Raw genomic sequence first — 26360 nt, forward strand, 5'->3', positions numbered from 1 at the left:
TATGGTTTCCCAAAGGGCCAGGCTTCTCCTGGCTGAAGCTCAGCTTTGAGCCCATGAGTTCTATGGGAACTCCCAAGGAGAATGCCCGAGTTCGGTTCCATATCGAGCCCAGGCAAAATTCAGCCACATCCTGATCATGTAACTCTGACCTCCCATGAAGACACTCCTTGGTAGGTAGCATCTCCCTTTATAGGGCTTTGAGCCACAAAGGTTATCTGTCCATGGCTCCTTGTAAGTTACAAAAACATGGCAGTATCCTTTTAAATGTGTCCATGGCTCCACATCTCAGAGAATTTCAGGTGGGAGTCTCTGAAAGGCCCTTTGGTTCCCCCCCAGCCCTGAGCAGTTGTCCCAGGACCTCTCACTTCTCTGATAGCTGGTGTCCAGCCTCTGCTACCTGACCTTCAGGCACAGAAACCCTAAGACCTCCTGAGGCTGTGCATTGCCTTCTTGGAGAGCTCTGGTCCTCAGCTTCAGTTGGCTCCCTGCTCTCTTCCCCGTAGAGTAGAGCACGCTCAAACCTTCTTCCTCCTGACCAGTCTTTTTTCCATTTAATAATATTTTATTTTCTCCAATTAGATGTAAAAATAGTCTTCAACATAATTTTTGTAAGATTTGAGTTCTAAGTTTCTGAGTCAGAACAAAAGGGAAAAACCACATTAAAAAAAAGAAAACAAAACAAAAAAGGTAAAAACATCACTTTTCATTGTTAGTAGAGTTGTGAGATGATCCAACCATTCTGGAGAGCAATTTGGAACTATGTCCCAAGGGCTATCAAACTCTGCATACCCTTTGAATCCAGCAGTAGGCCAGTGTCCCAAGGAAATCATGAAAGAGGGAAAAGGACCCACATATGCAAAAATGTTTGTAGCAGCCCTTTTGGGAATTAGAAAATGAATAAATGCCTATCAATCGAGGAATGGCTGAACAAGTTGTGGTACATGAAGATAATGGGATATTATAGTTCTATAAAAAACAATAAACTGATTTTAGAAAGTCCCGGAAAGATTTACATGAACTGGTGTTTTGCAAAGCAAGCAGAACCAGGAATACATTGTACACAATAACAGCAAAAATGTGCAATCAACTATGAGACTTGGTCCTTCACAGTGGTCAGTGCTCCAAAGCAATCCCAGGAGACTTTGGATAGAAAATGCCCTCTGCATCCAGAAAAAGAACTAAAGAGACTGGATGTAAATCAACAATACTGTGTTCACTTCATTTTTCTGTTGTTTATTAAAATTTCTCCATGGTTTTTCCCTTTTGCTCTGGTTTTTCTCTCCCAACATGATTCATAAAGTAATGTGTATTAAAAATTTTTGAAAAGATATCAGCCAAAAAAGAAAATATTATGCTTCAATTGGCATTTAGTCTCCATAGTTCTCTCTCTGGCTTCAGATGGCCACCCAAGTCTATTGGAATTGTCTTGGATCATTGTAATGCTGAGAAGAGCTAAGTTATCACAGCTGATTATCATTGCTGTTACTATGTATAATGGTCTCCTGATTCTGCTCACTTCATTCAGCTTCACTTCTTATAAGTCTTTTCTGAAACCAGCCTGCTCATTATTTTTTATAAAACAATAATATTCCTTTAGATTCAAATACCACAGCTTGTTCAGCCATTCCCCAGCTGATGGGCATCCACTCAGTTTCCAATTCTCTGCCATCACAAAAAGAACTGCTACAAACATTTTTGCACATGTGGATTCTTTTCCTTCTTTATGATTTTTTTGGAATAATGCTGGGTTAAAGGGTATGCACAGTTTGATAGCCCTTTGGGCATAGTTCCAAATTACTCTCCCAATTGACTGGATCAGTTCACAACTCCATCAACAATGCATTGGTGTTCCAGTTTTCTCACATCCCTCTAACATTTATCATTGTCTTTACCTGTCATTTTACTCAATCTGATATAAGTGAAGTGGTATCTCAAAATTGTCTTAATTTGCATTTTTCTAATCAATAGTGATTTTGGGCATTTTTTCATATGACTAGAAATGGATTTAATTTCTTCATCTGAAAATTGTCTGTTCATATCCTTTGGCCATTTCCCCCAATATTGGAAAAATTTGAATTCTTTTAAATTTTAATCAATTCTCTATATGTTTTAGAAATGAGGCCTTTATCAGAAACACTGACTATAAAAATTGTTTCCCAGCTTTCTGCTTCCCTTCGAATCTTGGCTGCATTGGTTTTGTCTGTGCAAAGTCTTTAATTTCATGTAATCAAAATTATCCATTTTTGTATTTCATAATGTTCTCTATTTCTTGTTCGGACCAGTCTTCAAGGTCATGAAGAGAGTCCTCTTGTCCACTCCAAATCTCTTCTCCCCACAAAACAAATGTCCCCAGGTCCTTGAAAGGGCCGTCATATGGCATAGTCCTGAGTCGCTCCACAGTCACCCTCTGCTTGTTCTTTACTGTCCTGACAGCCTTCTGAAAGTGTGTCACTCCCACTGAGCATGATAATGCAGAGGCAGCAGCCCCTGTTTATACTGGTCTTTTTGTCACCCTGCTGACTCACTTTTTAGCTTGTGGCTGACTCAGACTCCCAGGTTTATCTACAGTGTTTTAAGGATATACTTTAAAAAACAAAATCTCTGTAACTTCCCCTTCCAAAGAATTCTCCCTTGTATTGGAGAACTACAGTTAGACACAGCAAGATTCACATGCATCACCTTATTTGGGCCCCATTCTCTCTGTTCCCCATTTCCTCAGTTTTCACTCCCATGCCATTTTCTAATTGATTTGTGTCTGGCTTTTCTTCTTGATGCCTTTTGTAAAGTGGCTTTTTTGGAGCCATAGTGTGTATGATGAGGAAGAAAGAAGATGGATTTGGGATGAGAAGACCTGGAGTTAAATCTTGCTTTGTTCCTGACTATGTGCCTTGAGCACATATCTGAACCTCTGCAAGCTTTGGCTCCCTTGTCTGCAAAATCTGGAAATACCAGGGTCTTTTCAGTTCTGAATCTTGAGTCATCATTAAAATCCCATTTTATTCGACAGCCTTATGCTCCCAACAATCAAGGCCTCCTTGGATCTTAGCTGCCTCCAACTTGAACTCCTCTGCAAATTTGACAAGTCTGGCCCTGATGTTTTTATCAGGACTAGCCAATCCTCTCTGATTCGAGGGTCTTCGGGCACCTCACCCCTTTAAGTCTCAATTCCCTAATCTGTAATATGAGAATAATTCTCGTACGTCATGTCCTATAAGAAAAAGGCTTTGTATGTGAATTAGAGAAGAACTAAACAATCATGGCACTTGGCTCAAAAATTTAGAGCTGGTGGGCAGCTTAGAGGCCATCAAGCCCACCTCCCTCCTTTTATGGATGTAGAAATAGGAACAAGTAGTTAAGTATTCTTCTCGGGGTAGGTAACTAGTAAGTTCTAGGACTAGAACCCAGGACTTTTGAGATTGTGTGAATGATCAGAACCAACAAGCCCATTTATACAGCAGTTATGGATGATAGCAATGGAAAGAATATTTTAAAATGGCACACTGTGGCACTCTGTTGTCTAGAATGCCTGTGTAAATGCTCCAGCCCCTTCATAGACCTGGGTGTGGGGGATATGGGACCTGTGGATGCCATACATACACAAGGAAATGGCTGGTGGGCCGGTCCTGTGGAACTGCTCTAAAAATGACCATGGTCGAATTCGTGTGCACATCCCCTGCACGGTCCGGCTTGTTCCTTCCTTTTCCGGACTTACTTCCCTCCGCTCCTCTCCCTCTGCGTCTTTCATATTTTCCCTGTAATTTCATCAGCGTAGGAAGCTCAGGGAGGGAGCCTCCTCTGCCAAGGCTGGCCGGCCCCCTTCTCAGTGACTGTGTCTTAGAATTGTCCAGAGCCACTAGAGAAAGATAGAGATGAGAGGCAGTATAGATGATAAATGAATGGATGATGGATAGATGATATATACATATAATGGATAGATAGAAAGACAAACAGATGGGTGATTAAATAGATTGTTAGATGAATAGATAGATAGATGATTAAATGAATGGATGATCAGATAGATAGATCCAGGTAAATGAATGGAAGATTAGATAGATAAATAGATAGATGATTAGATAGATGAATGATTAGATAGCTATTTATATATCTAATCATCTACCTATTTATTTTATATATAAATAGACAGAACAAGTCTTTATGAATCACTTGCTATCACTTGCCAGATAATACACTAAGTGCTGGGCTATGAGCAAAGATGACGTTCTTTTTTCTCATGGAACTTACATTCAAATGATGGAAGCCAACATATAAAGGGCAGCTGGAAGAGGGGGGCAAGTAGTGTATGTGTGTGGTTTGTGGAGGTCTGGTTTGAGTCAAGATAAAGCCAAAAATCACTTCTGAAAGCTTGGAATCTCAGAACAAAGCCACTTTCTTCTTGTGGCCTTTGGATTGCTATCTACCTATTGTTCTTGCCCTCCTCTCAACTTTGCATCTTTTCCAGACATACATGTTTTTCCTGGTATCTTTGCTGTTCCTCTGAAGACATGGAGGTTGTACATGATTTTTCAGGGGGAAAAAAGCTCTTCTTATTTTTTTTCCTGAAACTGAGGATGATGTTTCCCAAAGAAAGGCCCTAGTTTGGGCATCAGTTTCCCTGAATCTTAATTTGTAGGGTTTTTTATTCGAGTGGTCATAGAAGCAGCAGCAGCTGGGGTGTGTGCACTGAGGGCCTCCTAGAAATCGGTTTCTGTGTTAGTCTGTCCCATATCACTGGTCACCAGTCCCGGGGGGGGGGGCTATTTATTGCATGCACAGGTCCTGGAGTTCTTTTCCTTACCATTTTGTCCATCCCAACCTAGGTAATGAAGATGATCATGACCTTGAGTGTGCAGGAAGATGGACGGATCTACTACGTGAAGCGGCCAGGAGCTGTGCTCCAAGCAGGCTGTATGATAGCCAGGCTGGAGCTGGACGATCCTTCTAAAGTCCACGCAGTGAGTGATGATGCTGGGGGTTTTCAGGAGCTCCTAGAGATGCTGGGATCAGGTTGTAATGCCGTGGAAACTGAGGCAAGATAGAGATTAGAGAGTATTTGATATTTTATTTGAAAGGGAGAGATTTACTGGGACCAAATGGATCCATGGTTTGGTCCCAGGGCTGAATGAGACTATCGTCTCCAAGAATCCAGCAAACGATGTGAGTTCTCAGTGACATATATACACATGGCTCAGACTCAGGGGGTAGACTGAGGCAGGGGCAGAGTCAGGGTGCTGAGAGTAGAACGAGACTCTGACAGGGTCGGGGGGAGGTACCCCGGAGATGGGGAGAGCCATCTTGATAAGACATTATCTGATATTCTAATAGATTGAGATGGGGAGAGGCACTCTGATATTCTAAAATATAAGATCTTTTATCCTTATTAAATATTCTGATGATTAAAAGAGAGGGTGGTTTTTGCAGGTTTGAGCAGAACAATTGAGGCAGAGGAATTCAGAGAAACCGAGGAAGGATAATTTAGGGAAACTGAGTCAGGATAATAAAAGAAAACTGTGTCAGGATAAAACAAAACAAAACAAGATAAAACAGCAAGATCTGCTGGGGAGCCTGATGAGACCTTGATATTTTATTTGAAAGGGAGAGATTTACTGGGACCAAATGGATCCATGGTTTGGTCCCAGGGCTGAATGAGACTATCGTCTCCAAGAATCCAGCAAACGATGTGAGTTCTCAATGACATTGAGGCAGTCTCCTCCATGACTTTCATTTTACAGAGGAGGAACAGACTCAGGAAGGAAAAGGGCCATTTGGGTAGTGAGCAGCTGGGTTTCAGTGACCACAGATCCTGTGGCCTCTCCCCACATAAACATCCATCACATCCCTGGCAAGGACTCCCCTTAACCTCTGCTTGAAAACCCTCCAGTGAAGGAAGCCCACTCCCTTTTGGGGCAAGTTATACTTTCTGCCTTGCTCCCCTTTCCTAAACGGCTGTGGTGGTTTTGCTTTCTTGAAATAATGCATGCAGAGGGTCTTCCTGCTCATGTGCTCCACTCATTGGCCACACGGATGTAGAAGCTTCCCTTACTCATCTCTGTGCCCCCGGCACAGCTGTAGAACCTGGGGAGGGGCCACAGGAAGTGCCAAATCAGCAAACATTACAGAGTGAATGGATAAGTAGGTGGTTGATTCATGGATTTCTCTTTTGGAGGCACGTGAGCTCCGTCACTGGGTTGTACTAAAACTAAACCTTTATAAAAGGGAAGATTTATATGAATTATTAGTCATTTTCACCCCATTCTGGACCCCATCTTTAGGGAATCAAGAGGAAATTAAGGTGGGGGAGAGGTGTGGAGTTTGCAATGCCCATGGCACTGAGCAATTTATAAAATGGCAGGAATATGGCCCGTTTCCCTCATTTTACAGGGGAGTTGGTGACTTGCCCAGGTAGAACAGGAGATGGGCTTTTTTGGGTCACATACCTCTGACCTTTTCTCCCTCTACTTCTCTCCAGGCTGAACCATACACAGGGGACCTGCCCTGCCAGCAAACTCTGCCCATCATGGGAGAGAAGCTGCACCAGGTTTTCCACAATGTCCTGGAGAACCTGACCAACGTCATGAATGGCTACTGTTTGCCAGAACCCATTTTCAGCACCAAGGTGAGCAGAGCTGGCTTTTGCTGAGCTCTCACTCAGATTAAGAGATGAAAATACATTTTATATACACACCCACCCAAACACACACCCACACATACACTTGTATGTAGACTCATACACAATTATACATATATACTTAAATATACACAATTACACAACATTTTCCCATAGACTCACTCTAACATAGACACTCACACAACACATATATCCTTAAATTCACACAATCACACACAAGCTTTCACATAGACTCACTCATATAGACTCACACAATATAATCACACACATATATACTTAAGTACACTCAATCACACATATATATTCACATAGACTCACTCTCACATATATACATCCACACAGTCACACACATTCTCATGCTATTGGAGAACTGCTTCTTTTATTTCCTCACCATTAACCCTGACCCACCAGGCAGCTGTGGGACAGGTTTTCTCCCTATGACTTATAAATTCCCTTTGAATCCACCATTCTAGGTGGTCCATGTGTATCATGGCACAGTTGAGTTCAGTTTAAAACACAAATAGAAATCCTGCTAAGTTATTCAAAATGGAGCATTGACTTGGTTGTTAAAAGTCAGACCATTAAAAGAAGTCGAGGAGAACCAAACCAGGTGGCTCCCACCACTGTGTCAGGGGACGAATGCTGAACCAAACAAAGGCCATAGAAGCTACTTACAAAAGAGAGTTGATCACTTCAGTTATATGGAATTTTAAAACTTTAACATGACCAAATTTAGTGTATCTAGGGTAAGGAGGAAAGTGATGGATGAAAGAAAAAACCCTTTGTGTCAGATGTATCCAAAAAAGAGCATGACGTCCACAATATAAATATTTATATGCAACTAACAAGCATAGGAAAACAAAAATCACTCCAGAACAGATAATAAAACACTCCCTTCCCCCACCCACTCCCAAACTGCAAATGATTAACAATTACCTGAAAGAAGGCTGCATATTACTAGTAATGTGAGAAATAAAAATCAAAATGACTCTGGGTGGGGGAAGGGAGTGTTTTATGTCAATCAGGAAATTTCTCAACAAGGTTAGTCCATGAATGCAAGAGATGGAATAGTTCAGTGGGATGAGAAATAGCATGTGTTAAGAATCTGGAGAAGAAAGGATGACTTGTCTGAACCGATACATCTAGATGATGATTCATGTGAGTGGAGATAATGGGCATTGTAGACTGACATTAATCTTACCAAGCTTGGCCCCAGAGAAGATGGAGGAGAGGGCCTCTTCTCCAAACCTTCTTGGATGAAGTGGGAAGGAGATCATGGGACCACGGGTAATGTCCCACTTATTCAATGATTTTTAATTTGACTTATTTGGAAAAATAAAGAATAAAAGAACAAAAGAAAATAATAAAAATTACTTGAAAGAAAACATGTCCTGGGTGGCAAGGCAAGTGTGGAAAAGAACCCTGGCCTAAAGTCCAGAGACTTAAGTTTGGGTCTTCACCCTGTGGCCTCTCTTAGCTTCTTCATCAATAGGGGGAAGGAGTTAGAAGCTCTCTCAGAGATGTCCAAATTCATCTCTTTTCTTTTACTAGTGCCTCTTATATTAATTTTATGCCACAATCACTTTCTAAACCGTGTGGAAGTACCCCCCATTCACCTCACAACAATTAAGCCTTTCCTTGTAACAAAAAAAAAAAAATGAGATTAGCCAGACATGAAAAACTCGAGGAGTCTCCTTTCCATAATCCTTCTGCCTTTCTCTTGAGATGGGTGATCAGAGCTAATCACTGCAAGGAATCTGAGGTCATCTATCTGTGGGATTTTCTGTTTATATAATCATTGCCATTGCATATATTTTTGTTCATGCTATTACTCTGCACCAGGTCAGTGAAGGCTTTCCATGCTTCTCTGAATTGCTTTTGATCATCTTTATGGCCAGTCAAGAAATGTTATTAAGCACCTACTATATGCCCAGACTCTATGTTGAGCATTGCAGATATTAAAAAAAAGAGGCCAAAGACAGTTTCTTCCTTCAGAGCTTGATAGTCTAATGGGGGGAGCCAACATGCAAGCAAATAGGTGCAAAACAAATTATGTGCTGGAAAAATAGGAAATAATGAACAGAGGGAAGACACTGAAATTAAGATGGAATAAGGAAGGCTTCCTGATGAAGGTGAGATTTTAGTTGCAATTTACAGGAAGTTAGGAAGATCAGTAGATGTAAGAGAGAAGGAAGAGTATTCCAGGGATGGGAGCAGCTAGAAACAGCTAAAAGATAGATACTCTTATTCATGGAATAGTCAGAAGACCAAGTCATTTAATGGAAGAATATGAAATAGGAAAGTGTGAAAAGACTCAAGTGGTAGGAAGGGGCTGAGCTTTGAAGAGCTTTCAATGCCAAACAGATAATTTTGTATTTAATTTCGGAAGCCATAGGTTGGAATTCATGGGAGAGCTGCTGGAACACATGGGAGCCACCTAACAGTGGCTGCTGGAGATCCAACCCAGAATGGATCTCCTCTTGTGAGAGGATGATACAAGGAGACTGAGAGGCAGTTGTTCTCTGACCTCTCTGATTGAGAGGCCGTTGTGTTGTCTGACCTCTCTCCTCTTCCCCTGCCTCCAATTTATCTCATTCCTAGTCCACAACACCTATGTCAGCAAAGGCTGCCTTGCAAACCTTTCCGATGTATGATCTACAGCTGTGGAGGCTCTCCGAGAATTGACTTGACCTTTAACAATAGGGAGCCACTGGAATGATTGAGCAGAGGAGTAATGTGGTCAGATGGTGTCATAGTATTACTTTTAATCCACCTGCATGGTTTATTATATTGTGGGCATTGTGCTCTTTTTGGATAATCTGACAATCACTTTTTCCTGGGTTTTTGATATCATATAAACATAGCTCTAGTTATGTCATGTGTCAATTTCATCTTTGACTGTGCAGTATATTTCATCAGTTTCACCTCTATGACATCTTGTGAGTTTCACCTCTGCAGCATCTCTCATCAATATCACCTGTGCAGGAGAAATACTGTGCAGTGTTCCTCCTAGATTTCACCTGTGCAGCATCTCTCATCAGTTTCACCTGTGCAGTATTTTGTGTAGATTTCACCTGTGCAGTATTTTGTGTAGATTTCACCTGTGCAGGATCTTTCATCAGTTTCACTTCTGTAACATCTCTCATCAGTTTCAGCTCTGCAGCATTTCTCATCAGTTTCACCTGTGCAGTATTTAGTATAGATTTCACCTATGCATGATCTCTCATGCCCCCTTCTCTCCTCTGACACTGTCCCCATCCTGTGCAGGTCCTTCATCACTTCACACCTGGGCCATTACAGTAGCCATTACTAAAATGGTAGATCTCCCTAGTTCAGGTCTCTTCCCACTTCAATTCATACTCCAACCACTAATCTAAGTTTAATTATGTCACTACCATCACTCCCAACCTGCTCAGTAAATTCCAGTGATTCCCTGTCACTTCCAGGATCAACTACAAAATGTTCTGTTTGGCATTCCTTTCATATCCCATCTAGCCCCCTCTTATCTTTCCAGCCTTCTAACACCCTACACCCCCCACCATGTACCTTCTGATTTCTAGCCACTAGCCACCTCTGGACTCTTCTACAAATAAAACCCTCCATCTCTCACTCTGGGCATTCTCTCTGGGCTATCCCCCTTATAACACTCTTTTTCCTCCACACTTTGTAATTTTAGATCTCTCTCATTTCCTTTAAGTTCAAATTAAAATATCTTCTTTAATTGAAAGGCTTCCTCAGCCTTTCAATTCTAGTGCCTGCCTTCTATTATTTCCCATTTATCCTATATATACATTGCTTTGTACACATTTGCATGTGGTCTTCCTCATTAGATTATAAGCTCCCTGGGGCAAAAAACTGCCTTTTGTACTCTTTTTGTATCCTCAGTGCTTAGCTCAATGTCTGGTACTTAATAAATGTTTATCAATTGAAAACCAGACCAGTTGGACCAATTCAGAATTCCACCAATAGCATATTTGCCCCTATCCTCCCAGAGCCTAATACTAATTGTTTCTGTTTCAAACCTTCTTTACTAATTTGTTTTAATTTGTATTTCTCTTATAAGTTATTTAGAGCATTTTTACATAGTTGTTGAGGGTTTTTTTCCTTTTCTAATTTAAAATTACCCAGATCTCTTGGCCACTAATCTATTGGGAGGGGAGAGGAATGGTGTGGCTCTTATGAAGATTTGGGTCAATTTCCTATATATTTTGGATATCAGACTTCTATGAGAGATATTTGATGTGCAAAGATTCCCCCTCATTTGACAGTTTCTCTTCTTATCCTATGTTAATCTTTCTTAATGCAAAAATTTTCAATTTTATTTAATTGAAATTGACCACATTTTCGGTTATAATCAACATCTAGTTTTATCAGTTATGAGACAAATGTCCAGAAACCAATATATGTGTGTGTATGTATATATATGTGTGTGTATGCATATATATATAACCTGCATTCCTTTTTAATTAATAAATAATGTATTTTAATTAATACCAAGTTCAAAAAGTACTTTAATCAACTATTTACATAAGATATATAATTATAGTTTCATGCTAGTTCTAGATTAGTGGTGGTCAGACAAGTGAGAGAATACTGGTACATGTTGAGCTATTTTCTAGAACCGTGATGAATATAATCAGTATTGTTTGGTTGTTCAGTCATTTTAAAGTTACATCTAATTCTTTATGACCATATTTAGGCTTTTTTTTCTTTCTTTACAAATATACTGGTGTGGTATGCCATTTCGTTCTCCAGCTCATTTTACAGATGAGGAAACTGAGGCAGATAGGGTAAAGTGACTTCTTCAGGGTCACACAGCTAGTAGTGTCTGAGGTTGAATTGGAACTCATGCCCTCCTGACTCCAGGAGCTGGTGCTCTCTATGCCATGCTGCCACCTAGTGCCCCCATGCCGCCAGAATACATATAGCAATTCTAACTATAAATCCATGGCTTCAGTTCCTAGGCTAACAAAAGCATCTTGTTAGTTGAGACAGACTGACCCATAATACCCCAAACCCCCCAGCAGGGACCTTATTGAGAGCCCCCTCCACAGGTATTGTATTTCATACTGTCCTAAGTGCTGTGAAAGGAACCAAATGATGTGGTTTTTACCTCCAGAGAGCCATTAGTCTCTTGGGAGACAAGATGAGGTAGATTAATGAAAAACAGAAAAAAATGCAGTCCTGTACCAGATGCTTAGAGAAGAGACAAGTGTGAACTAGCGTCCTTGGGAGGAGAGGGAGAGGCTTCATGGAAGAAAGAAATTCCCTGAGCTGAACTCGGGAGGACAGGCAGGACCCACCTGTGTGCATTTCCAGTGAAGAGAGCCAATTCTGCTTGAATTCTCTGCTTGGTTATTTGATGAACCTGCCCAATCTTCCAAAATTGCACTCCACACATGCCCCTTAGCATCATACTGCCATCTCTACGGGCCGTGAACGTGAATGATTTTTGTCTCTTTCAGCTCAAGGAGTGGGTTAACAAGCTGATGGTCACCCTGCGGTCCCCCTCCCTACCCCTTCTGGAGCTCCAGGAGATCATGACCAGCGTCTCTGGCCGGATCCCGCCCTCTGTGGAGAAAGCGGTCCGCAAAGTCATGGCCCAGTATGCAAGCAACATCACCTCTGTGCTGTGCCAGTTCCCCAGCCAGCAGGTAAAGAGTGTGGAGGGAGGCTCTCGGGTGATCCTATGACATCTCCCGAAACTGTTATGGATTCTTATATCTGGCCTCTGATAGAAAATGTCAGGAGACTTGCGATCTTATCAACACAGGGCCTTCCTTCCACAGATTTAGAGATTGCAATCCTTTCCAGTCCTTATTAGACGGTTAACTTACCACTCGGTGACTGTCCTTGTGGGCAGGGGCAGCCCGATCTCCCGGGCTCTTGCTGGGCCAGTCCTTGGAGGCTATTGAGCTTTCTGGAACTGGAGACTTTTGTAACATTTACCAAGTACCTTCTTCACAATCACCTTGGGATTTCAACAGTTCAATCTTTCATGATCCAGAGACTTGTGTATCTATCTAGTATGAACACAGGTAAACCCTGAATTGTCTTTGTTCCAAGTTTTTGCCAAACTTTCAGAAGCAACTAGTTTCTGGTAGGATGATCCTCATCACTTTAAAAACTTAGGGGTAAAAGAGCTCCCTAGAAGGTTTGGATCTTGATCAAATAGACAGCACTTTAAAAAAAAATAGCATCTTATCAAAAGAATAGAGCAAAATACAAAGCCATCTTTAGTGCTCGTCAGTTGAACAGATGTTTGTTGAACACCTGGTCTGCCCCGGGGGGCCAAGCTGAATGCTTTATTTATCATTTGTACTTAGTGTGACTGTGAAGTAGTGGAGGGAGCTCTGGACCAGGCACTGGAAGACCTTGGGTCAAGCCTCTGCTCAGCCACTCACTTGGTGCGTGACTTGGCCGTATCTCTGGCCAGCTCTGGGCCTCCTTTCTCTTCCTTCATGTGGTGCGGTTGGGCTAGATTATTTTCAAAGGTGCTTCCAGCTCCAAAAGGTCAATTCACGTAGTCTTTTCTTCCACTCATTGTGTGGCGGTGGTCTTTAAAAAAATAACAAAACTTTTAATTGAAATTTTTGTACTTAAATTAAAAAAATGATTTTTCCAGTGAACAAAAGATCTAATTTTCTCTCCCTGCTTCCCTCACTCCATTGGGGAAAAGGCAAAGCAAAGCAAAACTCTTGGAAAACAAATTCCCACAATGCCCATCTCTAAAAAATATGTATCTCGTTCTTCCAGCTCCCTCCGTTGGGAGGAGAGTTAGTGGCTCTGTCATCATTCCTTCGGGCTTATGGAACAGACTGCTTGAGGCCTAAGTTGTTTGTCTCTGCAACAGGGTCGTTACTATAGAAATTGTTTTTTCTGATTCTGCTCAGGTGACTTATCATCAGTTCTTACAGATTTTTCCGTCCATTATTTCTTACAACAAAAAGCATCCTGTGGCTTAATTTGTAACCCTTCAAAGAGTTGGTCATCAGTATTTTTGTACATCTGGGTCTTTTTTCTCTTTCTTTTGTCCCTTGGGGACATGGAGCTAACTGTGATCTGGCTAGATCCCAGGCTATTCACGGTTTAGTGACTTGGACGAGTTGGTTCCACGTTGCTTTCCCGAATGGTCTGTTAGCCGTGCATTCTTGCGCTGGTTTGCCCAGAGCCTGACAGCATTTATCACGTTCCTTTTGTGCCAACTTACCCAATATGGTGGGTTTGAGGCGGAGCCCCAGAGTTGCTTTAATTTGCATTTTTCTAATTCCTAGAGATTTGGAGCATTCATTCAAATGAATATTAATAGCTTAGAGTTCTTCTTCTGAAGACTGTTGACCATTTATTAATTGGCGAATGGCTCTTATTTTGGCAGAATCGAATCAATACCATGTATATGTATATACATATATGTGCATGCATGTTTATGTAGGTTGCATTATGGTATAATACGTACATACATGTGTAACATGCACATGTCCATGACGTTTAATATGTGCATCGTATATGTATACATGCATTACATATGCATGTGCTTTGTTTTTATGTGTCCACATGTGTGTCTTTAATATGCATGCATATATGTACACATATGCACATTGTTTGTAAATACATTATCTTGTAGGCATAGCTGTGTGTGGTGCTGTGTTGTGTATAGGTTTATGGGTATGGGCCTATGTATATTTATGTGTGTTATATATGTATATTGTGTGTATATAGCTGTACACATATATGTATTCCCACACAGGTATATTATGTACAATATGCATAATATGCACGTGCAGATATATGCAGTAGCATACATCTGTCTAATCACACATCATTATTGCATTTTATGTATTATGTATACATATACTTTTGTTTTTATTTATGCCAATAATACGTGTGTATTATTAGTGTATGTCACCCAACGCAATGCATATTTGCACACATGCACGCACATATATATGACCCATATCTTGTTGCAAAGGTTTTCTCTTAGTTACTGCTTTTCTAATTTTAGTTTTATTGAACTTATTTATGCAAAAACTTCTGAGTTGTACAGAATCCAACTTGTCTGTTTTATTTTCTCTCTTCCTTGTTTGAGTGTGAACTCTCCCCTTTCCATAGATTGGAAAGGGAATTTCTTCCACGCTCTTCAGAGTGAATTGTTTGTGATGCCTCCTTTATGTTTAAGTCCTATGCCCACTGGGAACTTATCTTATCTGTGGTGAGATGTGGATCTGTCTCCTGGCTTCTGAAGCTGATGATCTTTATAAGCCATAAAGTATATTTGCTCCTTCACTGAGGTCCTATGTTGAGACTTTGCCATGGTACTCAGAGGATCTGGGCTCTTGGAGACCATAGCAGTGACTCAAGGCCTGGCAGGCCCCTCCAAACCAGAGAGTCTTAGAGTGTCACCAACAGAGTGATGAGAGGGGAAGGATAACCTTGATAATGTCCTAGAGCTGGGGAGGGGCCACTATCTGCCTCAGCAGAGGGAGTTCCTCATGGAGAAGAGGGACCAATTTGCCTGAACCGCCTTTTCAGATTCTACCTGAGAAAAGGCAATTATCATTGCCCATCTTCTTTTTGTATGGCTGAAAGGGGCTTGCTACTTTTCTCACCCCCCCCCCCCATATTTGCTTTAGGGAAGGGCAGTCAAGGCCACCATTGAAAGAAGTGCAGATCTTGTAGCTTGCTTCATTCATTCACTCTCATTTATTCATGTACTTCAGTCCCTCGTTTTAGTAGGAGCTGCTGCTGCCTAGACAGCGAACCTCTGTGCAATTACCTGGGATGGTCTTCAGACCTAGATCAACCCAGCAGATCTGGGACCCTAATGAGAGCACAGGGAGAAAGAATGTTGTGAAAACCAAGGGATGGAAGGGATCACTGTCAGCAGATGGGGAGGGATTGAACCTCTCTAATTCTGTTCTCCTCTATTCCTGGAAAGCTCGGTCTCCTTGAACACCTGGACTCAGAATTAATGAGTTCATTACTGCCTCTTCAGAAGGAATCCAGAATTTGGTTAACAATTAGGAACCCGGATCTCTTGACATGAGTAGTTAGATGAGCTCTTTCTTCCCCATTTAGATCGCCAACATCCTGGACAGCCACGCTGCAACTCTCCAGCGGAAAGCGGACCGAGAAGTTTTCTTCATGAACACTCAGAGCATCGTGCAGCTAGTGCAAAGGTGACTCGAGACCCCCTGGCAAAGGAACCTTGGAGCTATGTGATGGCGACCAAACCCTGCCACCGTGCTCTTTGTCAGGAGCAGGTTTAGCTAGTGGCTGGGACAGTGGAAGCAATGCCCAGCCCCATCCCCGGAGGGAGCATATGTGGCTATTATGGGTCCTCTGTGACAGAATTCTTTACTAATCAACAAATCCCTATTGTGGCAAACAAGACTTTTGTTATTTTTCAGTCAGTCTGTCCAGAAGCTTTTATTTATATTTTATTTTTGCAAATTTCATTACTGTGTAAACATTTTAAAAGGAAAAAAGATGCAGCCAACCTCAGTGTATCCCAGGGCAGAGTCAGGAAGAGCTGCTGCCTCTGCCCCATACCGCCACGGAACTATGAACTCCTCTAACCTCAGTATCCCAGGCAGCTTTCTCTGTCTCTTAAACGCCTGATGGATTGTTGATGGATTTTGACAGAGAGAATTTCTGCTCCAAGTGTTGCTATGGCGATGAAATCACAGGTGTGACTACCTTGGGGTGATGGTGCCAGGCTTTATTGTTGCCTTATGCATTTTATGTCTCCCCTCTCATTTGAACCTTGTCACAACCCTGTTAGTTAGGGAGCGGGAATAGTATTCCCGGGAATAGTGATCCAGAGAAGGAAACTGAGACTTGTGGAGTGAAGGCATCTTGCCCACCCAAGTCCCACAGCCCATCCATGCGTTTACTCCAGTTTGTTCCCTGTCCAGTTCTCTCCAAGCTGTCCCTTACTCCCCTTCCCTTTAGAAGATTGTTTTTGGTTTGGTTTTATCACAGGGAAAATTTAGGAATTTAGGATTCCAGGGAGAGCTCTGGCAGGCCTCTTGTTATCTAGACCTGGCTACCTTTAAACTCTGTTATGTAGCTATATGGCATGATGGGTAAGATGCTTGACTTAAGAGTCAGGAAGACTCGAATTCAAGTCCTACCTCAGACACTTAGTAGCTGTTGACTATGAATAAATAACTTAACCTCTCTTTCTCTCAACTTCCTCATCTGTAAAATGGGAATAATGACACCCTTCAGTGTTGCTCCAGGTGAAATAACTTAAAGTGCTTTGGAAATCTTAAAATGCTTCCTAAATATGAACTATTGCCAGTTATTATTAGGGGAAACAGAAGAGGCCAATTCTTTAGCTGTGGCCCCTCTTGGGGGCATTCTGAGGACCCAGGTCACTGTGTTCCTTGCAGTTCATCCAAATGGAGATGACGGTCCCTATCCTTCCTGTCCTCCCAGCTTGTTGGGAAGGTCAGAGTGAAATTTCTCATGAAATGAGGGCATGTTATCCAGCCACGTTCCCTGACTGTTCTCTTTTTGGCCTTAATCTTTACACAACTGGAGAGTATTAGTGCTTTACCAACTCGACACAATATTCCACTGGGCTGGGCATAATATCAATAGTTAGTCTATCAACAAGCATCTAGTAAGCTCCTTAATGCTTTGCGTCCCCAGTGGCTGGCACTCAGGACATGAAATATGGCGCACAAAAAACACTGCCCTAATAGGGGAGACTGCATGCAGCTGAGTAAATACACGACACAATGGCATTTGCAAGAGATCACTTCCTAGGATCCTTGTGGCTGTGAGCTCTTGGGAGGAGGGACCATCAGGAGTCTCCTGCTTCTGACCCCAAGGCCGGCAGTAATGCCCTCCTTTCTCACCCAGGTACCGGAGTGGAACTCGGGGCTACATGAAGACCGTGGTGTTAGATTTATTAAGGAAATACCTGCAAGTGGAACATCACTTCCAACAAGGCAAGGCTGGGATGGGGGGGGGCACCTCTTTCTGCTAGAGGCCAGTAACGGGATGAAAAGGAAATCCAAGTCTACTCACGTGGCATCTTTCTCCCTCCAGCCCACTATGACAAGTGCGTGATTAACCTCCGGGAGCAGTTTAAGCCAGACATGTCACCTGTGCTCAACTGCATCTTCTCCCACGCGCAGGTGGCCAAGAAGAACCAGCTGGTGACCATGTTAATCGTAAGTCCCTCCAAGACAGAGGGAAGGAGCCTGTGGGGCTTCTTTTCTGATGACCTTCTGTGGTGGGTCAGCTTCCCCAGACCTCAGTCTCCTCCTCTACCAAATGGAGCCAGTAATCACTGTCCTCCCCACCCAGGGAGAGCATGCTTAGTGGAGAATTAGAAGAACTGGATTCAGATCCTGCCCCCAGCACTTACTAACTTTCTGAGAAAAACTGGGAAAGGGGAGGGGGAGACAAATTCAGTTTTGGACATGTTCAATGGGAGATGTCTGCAAGATGTCCCATAGGCAGTGGGTGAAGGGATAGGATTTTCCACCATGTGCTCTAACCTATCATGGACATCCTCAGATGGATTTGTGAATCGCACTTCCTGGCCTTGGCTCTTAAAACCAATTCTGCATCTTTTTTAAAAAGATTTTTCAATCCAAACAGTCAAAAGAGATTTAAGTGGGCAAGGGAATTGGGGGTCCGGGGTAGAGTGGTGGGGGGAAACCTGATTGGGAGCTTCAAGCATTCAAAGAGCTGAATGGCACGGGCCGCTAGGTGGTGCCATAGGGCAAAGAGCATGGGCCGATTCCCCTTCATACAGGCTTACTAGCTGTGTGATCTGGGCTATCACTTCACTGCCTCAGTTTCCCCATCTGCAAAATGAGCTGGAGAAAGAAATAGCAAAGCACTGTAGTATCTTTGCCCCCAAGGGATCACAAAGAGTCAGACATGAGGGAAATATGACCCCAGAACTAGAGAAAGGGACGATCTGGAAAGCTGCAAAGTGGTCGAAGTCATGAAAATTGTTTTAAATGTTAGAACTGTCCCAAAGTGACACACACTCTCTTTTTTCTGGACAACCTTGTCAGGCTTGCTCTAGAAGGGATGTTTCTTCTAGATTAGGTGGCCTTCAAGGTCCCTTCCAACACTCAGAATTTGTGATTCTGTGAGATATCACTCAGAAACTGATCGGTTCCATCTCTGATATTCTCCAAAAACTTGTCCTTGCTTATCATTTGGTGACCCATCCGGGAGATCTGCTGTGTCTTGAGAACCAGTGGAAGTGTGCTTAGAACATTGGTGAGACTATTTGGGAAAGATGGCTTAGTAGAACTGATCATTGGTTATATGGGTGCCATTTTGTTATTGTAGTTTATGAGGCTCTCAAAGGCAAGAACTGTCCTGTGTTTGTCTTTGTATCTCACACCCTTAAAATATTGCAGGCCATTAATGACTATAGCTGAATTGGAAAGGATGTTGTATTGAATGCTGGAATGTTCTAGTCCCAACTCTCTGGGTAGTTCATTCCGTGACTTTAGGCAAGTTCCTCCCCCTGTCTGAACACCCAAGAAAGTCAGATTATAGATGAACCATAAGGTCTCTTTTAGCCTTCACGTTCTGGATTAGGATTTTTTGATGCTCATTATGGTATCGCCAAGTATATGTAGCAGTACCAGAGGGGAATATGATGACAAAGAGTGCATTGTAGTGTCACCATTCTTGGAGTCTGCTCAGCCACGAGGGCCCAGCCTCTTAATTTGGGTCTGCAACTTTGTTTTCAATATAATCAAAATATAATATAATGACAAATATAATTGATGACAAATTTTATTTGTCATCAATAGAATTTTATACACTTAAAAACACATTTCTTAGGCATCCTTAGGCTTCATCCCACTTCCAGAAAAACTTATCTCAAAAGTTTAAGAACTCCTACGCTCAAAAAAATAAAAAGAAAAATAAATCAAACAAACAAAAAAGAACTCCTTCACTCGAGGAAATCCACTTTAAAGACTTTGCCATGTTGTGTATGTGTTTTGTCTCCCAAAGGATGAGCTGTGTGGTCCAGATCCATCATTGACCGATGAGCTTCTCTCCATTCTCGGTGAACTCACCCAATTGAGCAAAAGTGAACATTGCAAAGTAGCCTTAAGAGCCAGACAGGTAGGTGGTCTTGCTTTATGCCATCTTGGGTCCTCTTGTGCACACGTGATTTTGCGTGGGACGCTAAACAGTTTCCTCTCAGACATGGTTCTCTCGTTCCTTGTGAGCTCATCAGCCTGGCAGAGACATTTACCGCAGAGAGAAGTAGCCAGTCTGCTTCTCATGGGTTCCTCCTGCAGGCACGTGTTCTCATGGGCTTCCCTTTCAGGTACTGATCGCCTCCCACCTCCCCTCTTATGAACTCAGACACAACCAAGTAGAATCCATTTTCTTGTCTGCCATTGACATGTATGGCCACCAGTTCTGCCCAGAAAACCTCAAGGTAAGCTCTGTTTCCCAAAAGTCTCTGGCTGTGGTTTCTGAAATTGGCCTTCCTTCCACTCTGGCACTTAGGGGACGGACGCTGGGATGTTTTAAAGCATCGATGGGCTTGGGGTAGATGGATGGATGGTGGGATCCATTTATATACTGACCTCTTCCCATAGACTTGTTACCCAGAATCCATTTTACCATCACGTGCAGCAGAATCGATTACTTCCCAAGAGAAGGGACCCACTCCTCTTCCTGCTCCTACCCTGTCTGGCAGGAGCTCCTAGGGTGGGTCAGAGTAACACTGACACACAATGTCTGTGATGACATCCAAAGGGAAACTGAGGCTCCAGGGTTAAGTCATGCAGCTATCTGTTGTCAAGGCTGTACTTTCTATTAGACTGTACTTTTTTCTCACACTATTAAGAGACAATATGTTTTAGATACGTTTGTTTTGGGGCTTCCAGGTTCTTGACACTACTACTATCTATGTTTCATGCATTCATTAAGCCCTTGCTGTATACGGTGAGCATTGAGCTGAGTACCAAAGGTTCAATGTCCCCAGCCTTGTGGAATTTATGTTCCAGCCATGGGAGGAGAGATAGGCCAATTAATACCCAAGAGCACCAACTGAGCCAGCCCTTCCCCAAGCTCCACCTGCACATCCTTCCTCTGTCTCTCTTAACTTATGTCTTGAAAAAGTGGGTGTCTTTTGGCCTCTTCCATCCACCAGTTTTGCTTCTTGTTTTCTGTGGTGAATTATGGAGGTTTCCTGACTCCTTTCTCCTTTTCTTCCAGAAACTGATCCTGTCTGAAACCACCATATTTGATGTTCTGCCCAATTTTTTCTACCATGCTAACCAGGTGGTCTGCATGGCATCCCTGGAGGTGAGTGTTGTGCCAGCTGAATGCATGTCGTCCCCCCCCCAACCCCAGAGCATCACATGTTAGGCAAGCAGGAAAAGGCTTAGACAGAGCCCAATCTTCCCATCTTACAGATGGGACAATTAGAAGAGGGTCAGAATTTGGGTAAAGAGGATCCTTGTGGCAAGAATCCTGGGGGGGGTGTTCTAGAGCCCAGCCAGGACTCTAGAGGGTCCCAGAGCCCACTCCCAGTGTTCTTGTCACTGGGATACTTCTCCACCCAAATTCTGACCCTCTCCTAGTTATTCCTCCTGAATGAATATTTTTTTAAGTGCTTCCTATATGCCAAGCTTTGTGCTAAATCCAGCAAATACAAGTAGAAAAATGAGTTTATTTTTGCCTTCAAGGAGATGTTCCTGCGCTCGAATGAATGAACATTTATTAAGTGCTTACTGTATGCCAAGCTCTGTGCTAAATGTTGGGGATACCAGTTTAAAAAAATGAGATTGTTCCTGCCTTCAAGGAGATGCTCCTGGGCATGAATGAATGAATGAACATTTATTAAATGCTTACTGTATGCCAAGCTCTATGCTGAGTCCAGAAAATACAAGTAAAAAAATGAGATTGTTCCCACCTTCAAGGAGGGCAAATCTTTTCCAAATGGGAGAATGCCTAGTTGGTTTAATGTGGGATGATCTGAGAGACCCCACCTCCTGTTTCTCCTTACCTTAGGTGTATGTCCGAAGAGGCTACATTGCCTACGAGCTAAACAGCCTGCAGCACCGGCAGCTTCCTGATGGCACCTGTGTTGTGGAATTCCAGTTCATGCTGCCCTCGTCTCATCCGAACAGGTATAGACCCTTTGCTCCCTCGCTGTGGCCCCAGCACCAGCCATGGGGAGGATCACCCCCTGACCTCCCTGCCTCCCCAACCAAAGCACACAGGCTCTCTGATTATAAGAAGGGTCACAGAGCTCTGGATGGCATCACTGCTCCTCAGAGAGTCGTTCTGTGAAACTGCTTCTCTGTGGTCTTTGGAGGGGGACATGGGATGATCCGCTGGCGTCCCCTCTCCCTGTGACATTTGGTGATGTCTTAGTTCACTGTCTCATTTTTCCACAATCTTATTTCAGAGCACACGCCTCTTTGCTGGTCAGGTAGAGTGTGGTTCTTGGAACCTAACATCTCCCTGTCTCTTAAATATTTGGCCTTTTTTCTTTCTTTCTCCTCCTTCCCTTGATTCCTGGCTATCAGATGCGTTCCCAAGATTCGGCTTGGAGCTGGGGTTATCTCTTGGGGACGTTTGTTTTCCATCTGTTTGGTAATTACAGGGTTCATACAGGATAGGTGAACTTATGGTCTCTAAACTGAGAAACAGCTTTCCTAATCCTCTGGGATTTTTTTTAATCTTAAAAGGAGAATGCTTCTGTTTTAATGGCAATATTAAGACTATCTGGGCTGGAGAAGGGGAGAGGTCCTCACCTTTCATAGGTGAGGAAAACTCGGCTTTGAACGGTGAGGGGATTTGCTAGATCCTTCAGGAAATTAAGGAAAGAGCAAACACTTGTGGCTTGAAATTCTTTGGAGCACAGGGGCCCCACAAATGCCTGGTGAGTGGTATGTGGTGCGGTCTCAATGGAGCAGGAGTTCCAGGAGGGAGGGAGGGTAACATCTAGAGAGCCTCCATGTACAGATGAGACTGAGATTTGGGGAAGTGAAGTGATCTGCCCGAAGGCACACAGGCGTCCTCTCCAGAAGGGAGTGAGATAGCAGCGGCAGAATTCACTCAGGTCATTTTGACTTTGAATCCTGTGCTTTTCTCACCTCACCAGGTGTCTCTAATTCTCCTTCTTGGGGGGAAAAAAGCACAGATTTCTGGGACACATGCCTCACTGTGTCAACAGAATGGGGGGCAGAGGGCCTCTGGTGTGACACACCCAGAGGGGCTTCTGGGAACTTCTATCCATATGCAGGAAGTGCCCAGAACAGATCTTCTGTCTGTGGGCCCAGAACTACCCTAACCTTGTAGGGCAGCTTAAAACTTAATAGTATTTCATTTGGAAACCTTGGCACTCTGAACGCCAGAAGGGTGAATCCCCAAAGCTGTTATCTCGTGTAATGCAGTGTGGTTCCAGCTCCAAAAGTTATTATTTGTACTATCTTGGGCAAGTCATTCCTTGGCTCCACGCCAGACCTCAGTTTTTACCTCTGCAAAAGGAGGGATTCCCCCCAGGGAAGACTATGAAATGGCTAATGGGGCTCATACGTGCAGACTTTCAGACCTATCCAGGGTGCATCCAGACATTAATGCTTCCCCATATCTCTTGTCCCTTGTAGTGTGTTTGTGCCAACCCTGGGACACAGGCAGCATGAGCATTTTATATCTCTTTTCTCATGGGAGCCTCACAGATACGAGTGAGGTGGATATTGCAGATATTATCATCCCATTTTACAAGTGAGGAAGTCAAGGCTTAGAACAGTCAGGTGGTTTGCTAGTAACTGTTACCGGCGGGATTCGAACCCGAGTTTCCTGATTCTCAATCCATCATCCTTCTCCTACACCTGCTAAAAGTTCAGAGGTGCGTTCTTGCCTGGTGCAAGCTGCTGAGTCTGTTTGAAAACTCAGAGTAGTAGCAGAATGACCTCCTCTGTCCAGAGGGGAAGGAAGTTACAAAAACTTACTTTCTGACCACTGGGAAGTTGGCCCAACTTGACAAATCCCTACTCTTAGCAAGGATAGAGCTGTGGTTCAAATCCAGCCTCAGGCAGCTAGATGTGTGACTGTGACCAAGTTACTTCCCAGCTGTCTGCCTCAGTTTCCTCATCTGTAAAATGGGGATAATAATTATACCTGCCTCCCAGGGTAGTTATGAGGATCAAATGAGAGCCTATTTACCGCTCTCCACATGCCATTGTGTCTCTCCCAGGGTGGTTATAATAAGGGTGACGTTCAGAGGATTCTCTGTCTGGATGGATCCCTTGGTGGCTGCCCTCGGGGCCCTACAGTGACCATTGTCTCTTGGTCCTCTCTGCAGAATGTCTCTTCCGGTCAGCATCAACAACCCTGACCTGCTGCGGCACAGCACCGAGCTCTTCATGGACAGCGGCTTCTCCCCCCTCTGCCAGAGGATGGGCGCCATGGTCGCCTTCCACAGATTTGAGGACTTTGTCAGGTACCAATAGAGCAGCTTCCCCTAGAACCTTGGGCTGGAAAAATGGCCTTAGAGCCGAGCAGACAAGTCACACGGGCACACGGGCACACACGGGCAGGAACTGCACCCGATCGATGCCCTGTGCCTCGTGCCCCACACGGGTGCTTGTCCCCTCCGGGTCAGGCTGCAAAGCCCCTGACCTTCCCTCCCGACTGCTTTGTACCTCCTTAGAAACTTCGATGAAGTCATCTCCTGCTTCGCCAACCTGGCTAAGGAGAGCCCACTGTTCAGCGAGGCGCGGTCCATGCTCTACTCAGAGGATTGCAAGGTGAGCACTGGGCAAGGAATCCTCTGGAGGGTCCTGGCCAAGAGTGGGGGAGCAGCCGACCCTCCCTCCCTGCCTGCCTGTCTCTTGTCTATCTGCCTTTATCTCTGTCTCTATCTCAGTCTGTCTGTCTCTATTTCCATTTGTCTCTATCTCTGTCTGTATCTGTCTCTTTTTTTCTTTCTCTCTCCTCTGTCACTGTGTGTCTGTCTCTCTCTTCTTTGTCTTGTCTTTCTCTCTCTGTCTCTCTCCTCTATGACTGTGTCTCTCTCTGTATATCTTTCCCTTTATCTCTGTCTGTCTGTGTTTCTCTCCATCACTATCTCTATCTCTGTCTCTTTCTCATTCCTTTATTTCTCTCCTCGTGACTGTCTCCGTGTGTCTCTGTCTTTCTCTCTCTCCTCTGTCTATATCTCTTTGTCTCTCTTTTCTCTCTCCTCCATGATTTTGTGTTTCCCTTTATTTCTTTGCTATCTGTCTCCTCCCTCTCCCTCTCCCTCTCCCTCTCCCTCTCCCTCTCCCTCTCCCTCTCCTTCTCCCTCTCCCTCTCCCTCCTTCCCTCCCTCTGTCCTTTCCTCCTTCCTTCTCCCTCTCCCTTTCCTGTTCTCTTTCTTGCTCTTGCTCTCTGTTACTCTCTCTCACTCCCCTCTCTGACTCCCAGTGCCTCAAGGACGAGCCCATCCACATTTTGAACGTTGCCATCCAGTACGCCGACCACCTGGAGGACGAGGAGCTGGTCCCCATCTTCCGGACGTTTGTGCAATCCAAGGTGCTGACTGGGTTGTACCTTCCGGGCTCCTGTGGGATGGGGGGGGGATTTAAGGGGATGCAGCTTCTCCACTGGTTTAATGTTGTTGGCAGGGGTAGGGCTTAGGTTAAAGTAGGGCCAGAGAACATGATCAGGCTGACGTGGGTCTGCCAGAGCCTCCTGGGCCCTGCTGGGAGCTAGCTCCGGGGGCATTCTGCTCCCTATTATAGCAGAGAACTCAGGCCACCCGTGTCTAGGCCCACAGCTGGGAGACTTGGGGTTGGGGGCTCTGATGAGATCTCCTTGTACTCCCCTGACTCCCACATCTACATCACTTTGGGGTTCACAAGGTGTTTTTGTCATGGTGCCCCTGGAGGGCAGGGAGGCCGGAGCTCTGGCCCAAACTGGCTTCTGTATGTCAGCCTAGTCTGCATGTATACAGATGGCACTATGCACTTTTCTTCACCCAGTGTGTATTTATGGAGCTCCTCCTGTGTCTTAGATGCAGTTTATGAGGCTGAGGGAGAAATAAAGAGGGATCTGACATAGCCACAAATGAGGGTTCTTGAGGCAGCTTGGGCTGGGGTGGTGCTGGGTAAGCATGGAGGCAGGAGACCTAGTTCTGATCCACGCCATATAGGGCTGACCACAGAGAATTCACTTATTTGAGCTTCAGCTTCCCCCTCTGCGGAGTGGACTTAGGAATCATTTCAGCCCCTCCTCTCCTGGGACAGAACTGTGACTGTCCCACAGATTGGGGCCTTAAGACCTCAGGAACCAGGTGCTGCCAGGATTGCGCCTGGTTCGAGTCCGGGTCGGTCTTGCCCCCTCCCTGGAGGCTCTCTGGAGTCCAGCAGCTCCCAGCTTTCTGTTAGCCTGAGCTAGGGTGGCAGCGGAGAGCCAGCTCGCTCTGTCTGCCCATGGCCATCCTGTGCCGGGTTCTGGGCCTTTTGCGGAGCTGTTGCCAGCGGGGTCCCTGGCCATGTCCTGCCTAGACTGTGACACTCACTTGCCACCTTCTTTGAATGCAGAAGCTCGTCCTTGTGGAATACGGCCTCCGGAGAATCACCTTCCTCATCGCCCAGGAGGTGAGCGGGTGGCTCGTTTCACAGCCTGGGACCGCAGTCCCACCCGTTGGGCTGGCGAGGGGTCGGCCTGGGGGAAAGGAGGTGGGGGCCTGTGGACACTTGGGCCTGATACAGAGAAAGCAGACCCTGGGTCC

The 26360-nt window shown here is 44.3% G+C and overlaps 1 protein-coding gene across 9 annotated transcripts in view; it reads left to right on the forward strand.

Annotated features, from left to right (window-relative positions):
• Window positions 1-26360, forward strand: part of ACACB (acetyl-CoA carboxylase beta) — a 117811-nt gene that overhangs the window by 64636 nt on the left and 26815 nt on the right. For 8 of the 9 annotated variants that reach the window (XM_031948760.1, XM_031948757.1, XM_031948765.1 and 5 more), the window contains 14 exons: window positions 4818-4952; window positions 6467-6613; window positions 12091-12279; window positions 15701-15801; window positions 17495-17583; window positions 17684-17808; window positions 19628-19741; window positions 19950-20063; window positions 20849-20938; window positions 21647-21765; window positions 23949-24086; window positions 24297-24393; window positions 25052-25159; window positions 26170-26226. In XM_031948760.1, coding sequence (XP_031804620.1) covers window positions 4818-4952; window positions 6467-6613; window positions 12091-12279; window positions 15701-15801; window positions 17495-17583; window positions 17684-17808; window positions 19628-19741; window positions 19950-20063; window positions 20849-20938; window positions 21647-21765; window positions 23949-24086; window positions 24297-24393; window positions 25052-25159; window positions 26170-26226 — 1623 coding nt within the window. The remainder of the gene's footprint in view (window positions 1-4817; window positions 4953-6466; window positions 6614-12090; window positions 12280-15700; window positions 15802-17494; window positions 17584-17683; window positions 17809-19627; window positions 19742-19949; window positions 20064-20848; window positions 20939-21646; window positions 21766-23948; window positions 24087-24296; window positions 24394-25051; window positions 25160-26169; window positions 26227-26360) is intronic. The other variant, XM_031948762.1, reaches the window with a different exon arrangement.

This window comes from Sarcophilus harrisii, chromosome 1 (genome assembly GCF_902635505.1).
Source record: "Sarcophilus harrisii chromosome 1, mSarHar1.11, whole genome shotgun sequence".
Classification (NCBI taxonomy): Eukaryota; Metazoa; Chordata; class Mammalia; order Dasyuromorphia; family Dasyuridae; genus Sarcophilus; species Sarcophilus harrisii.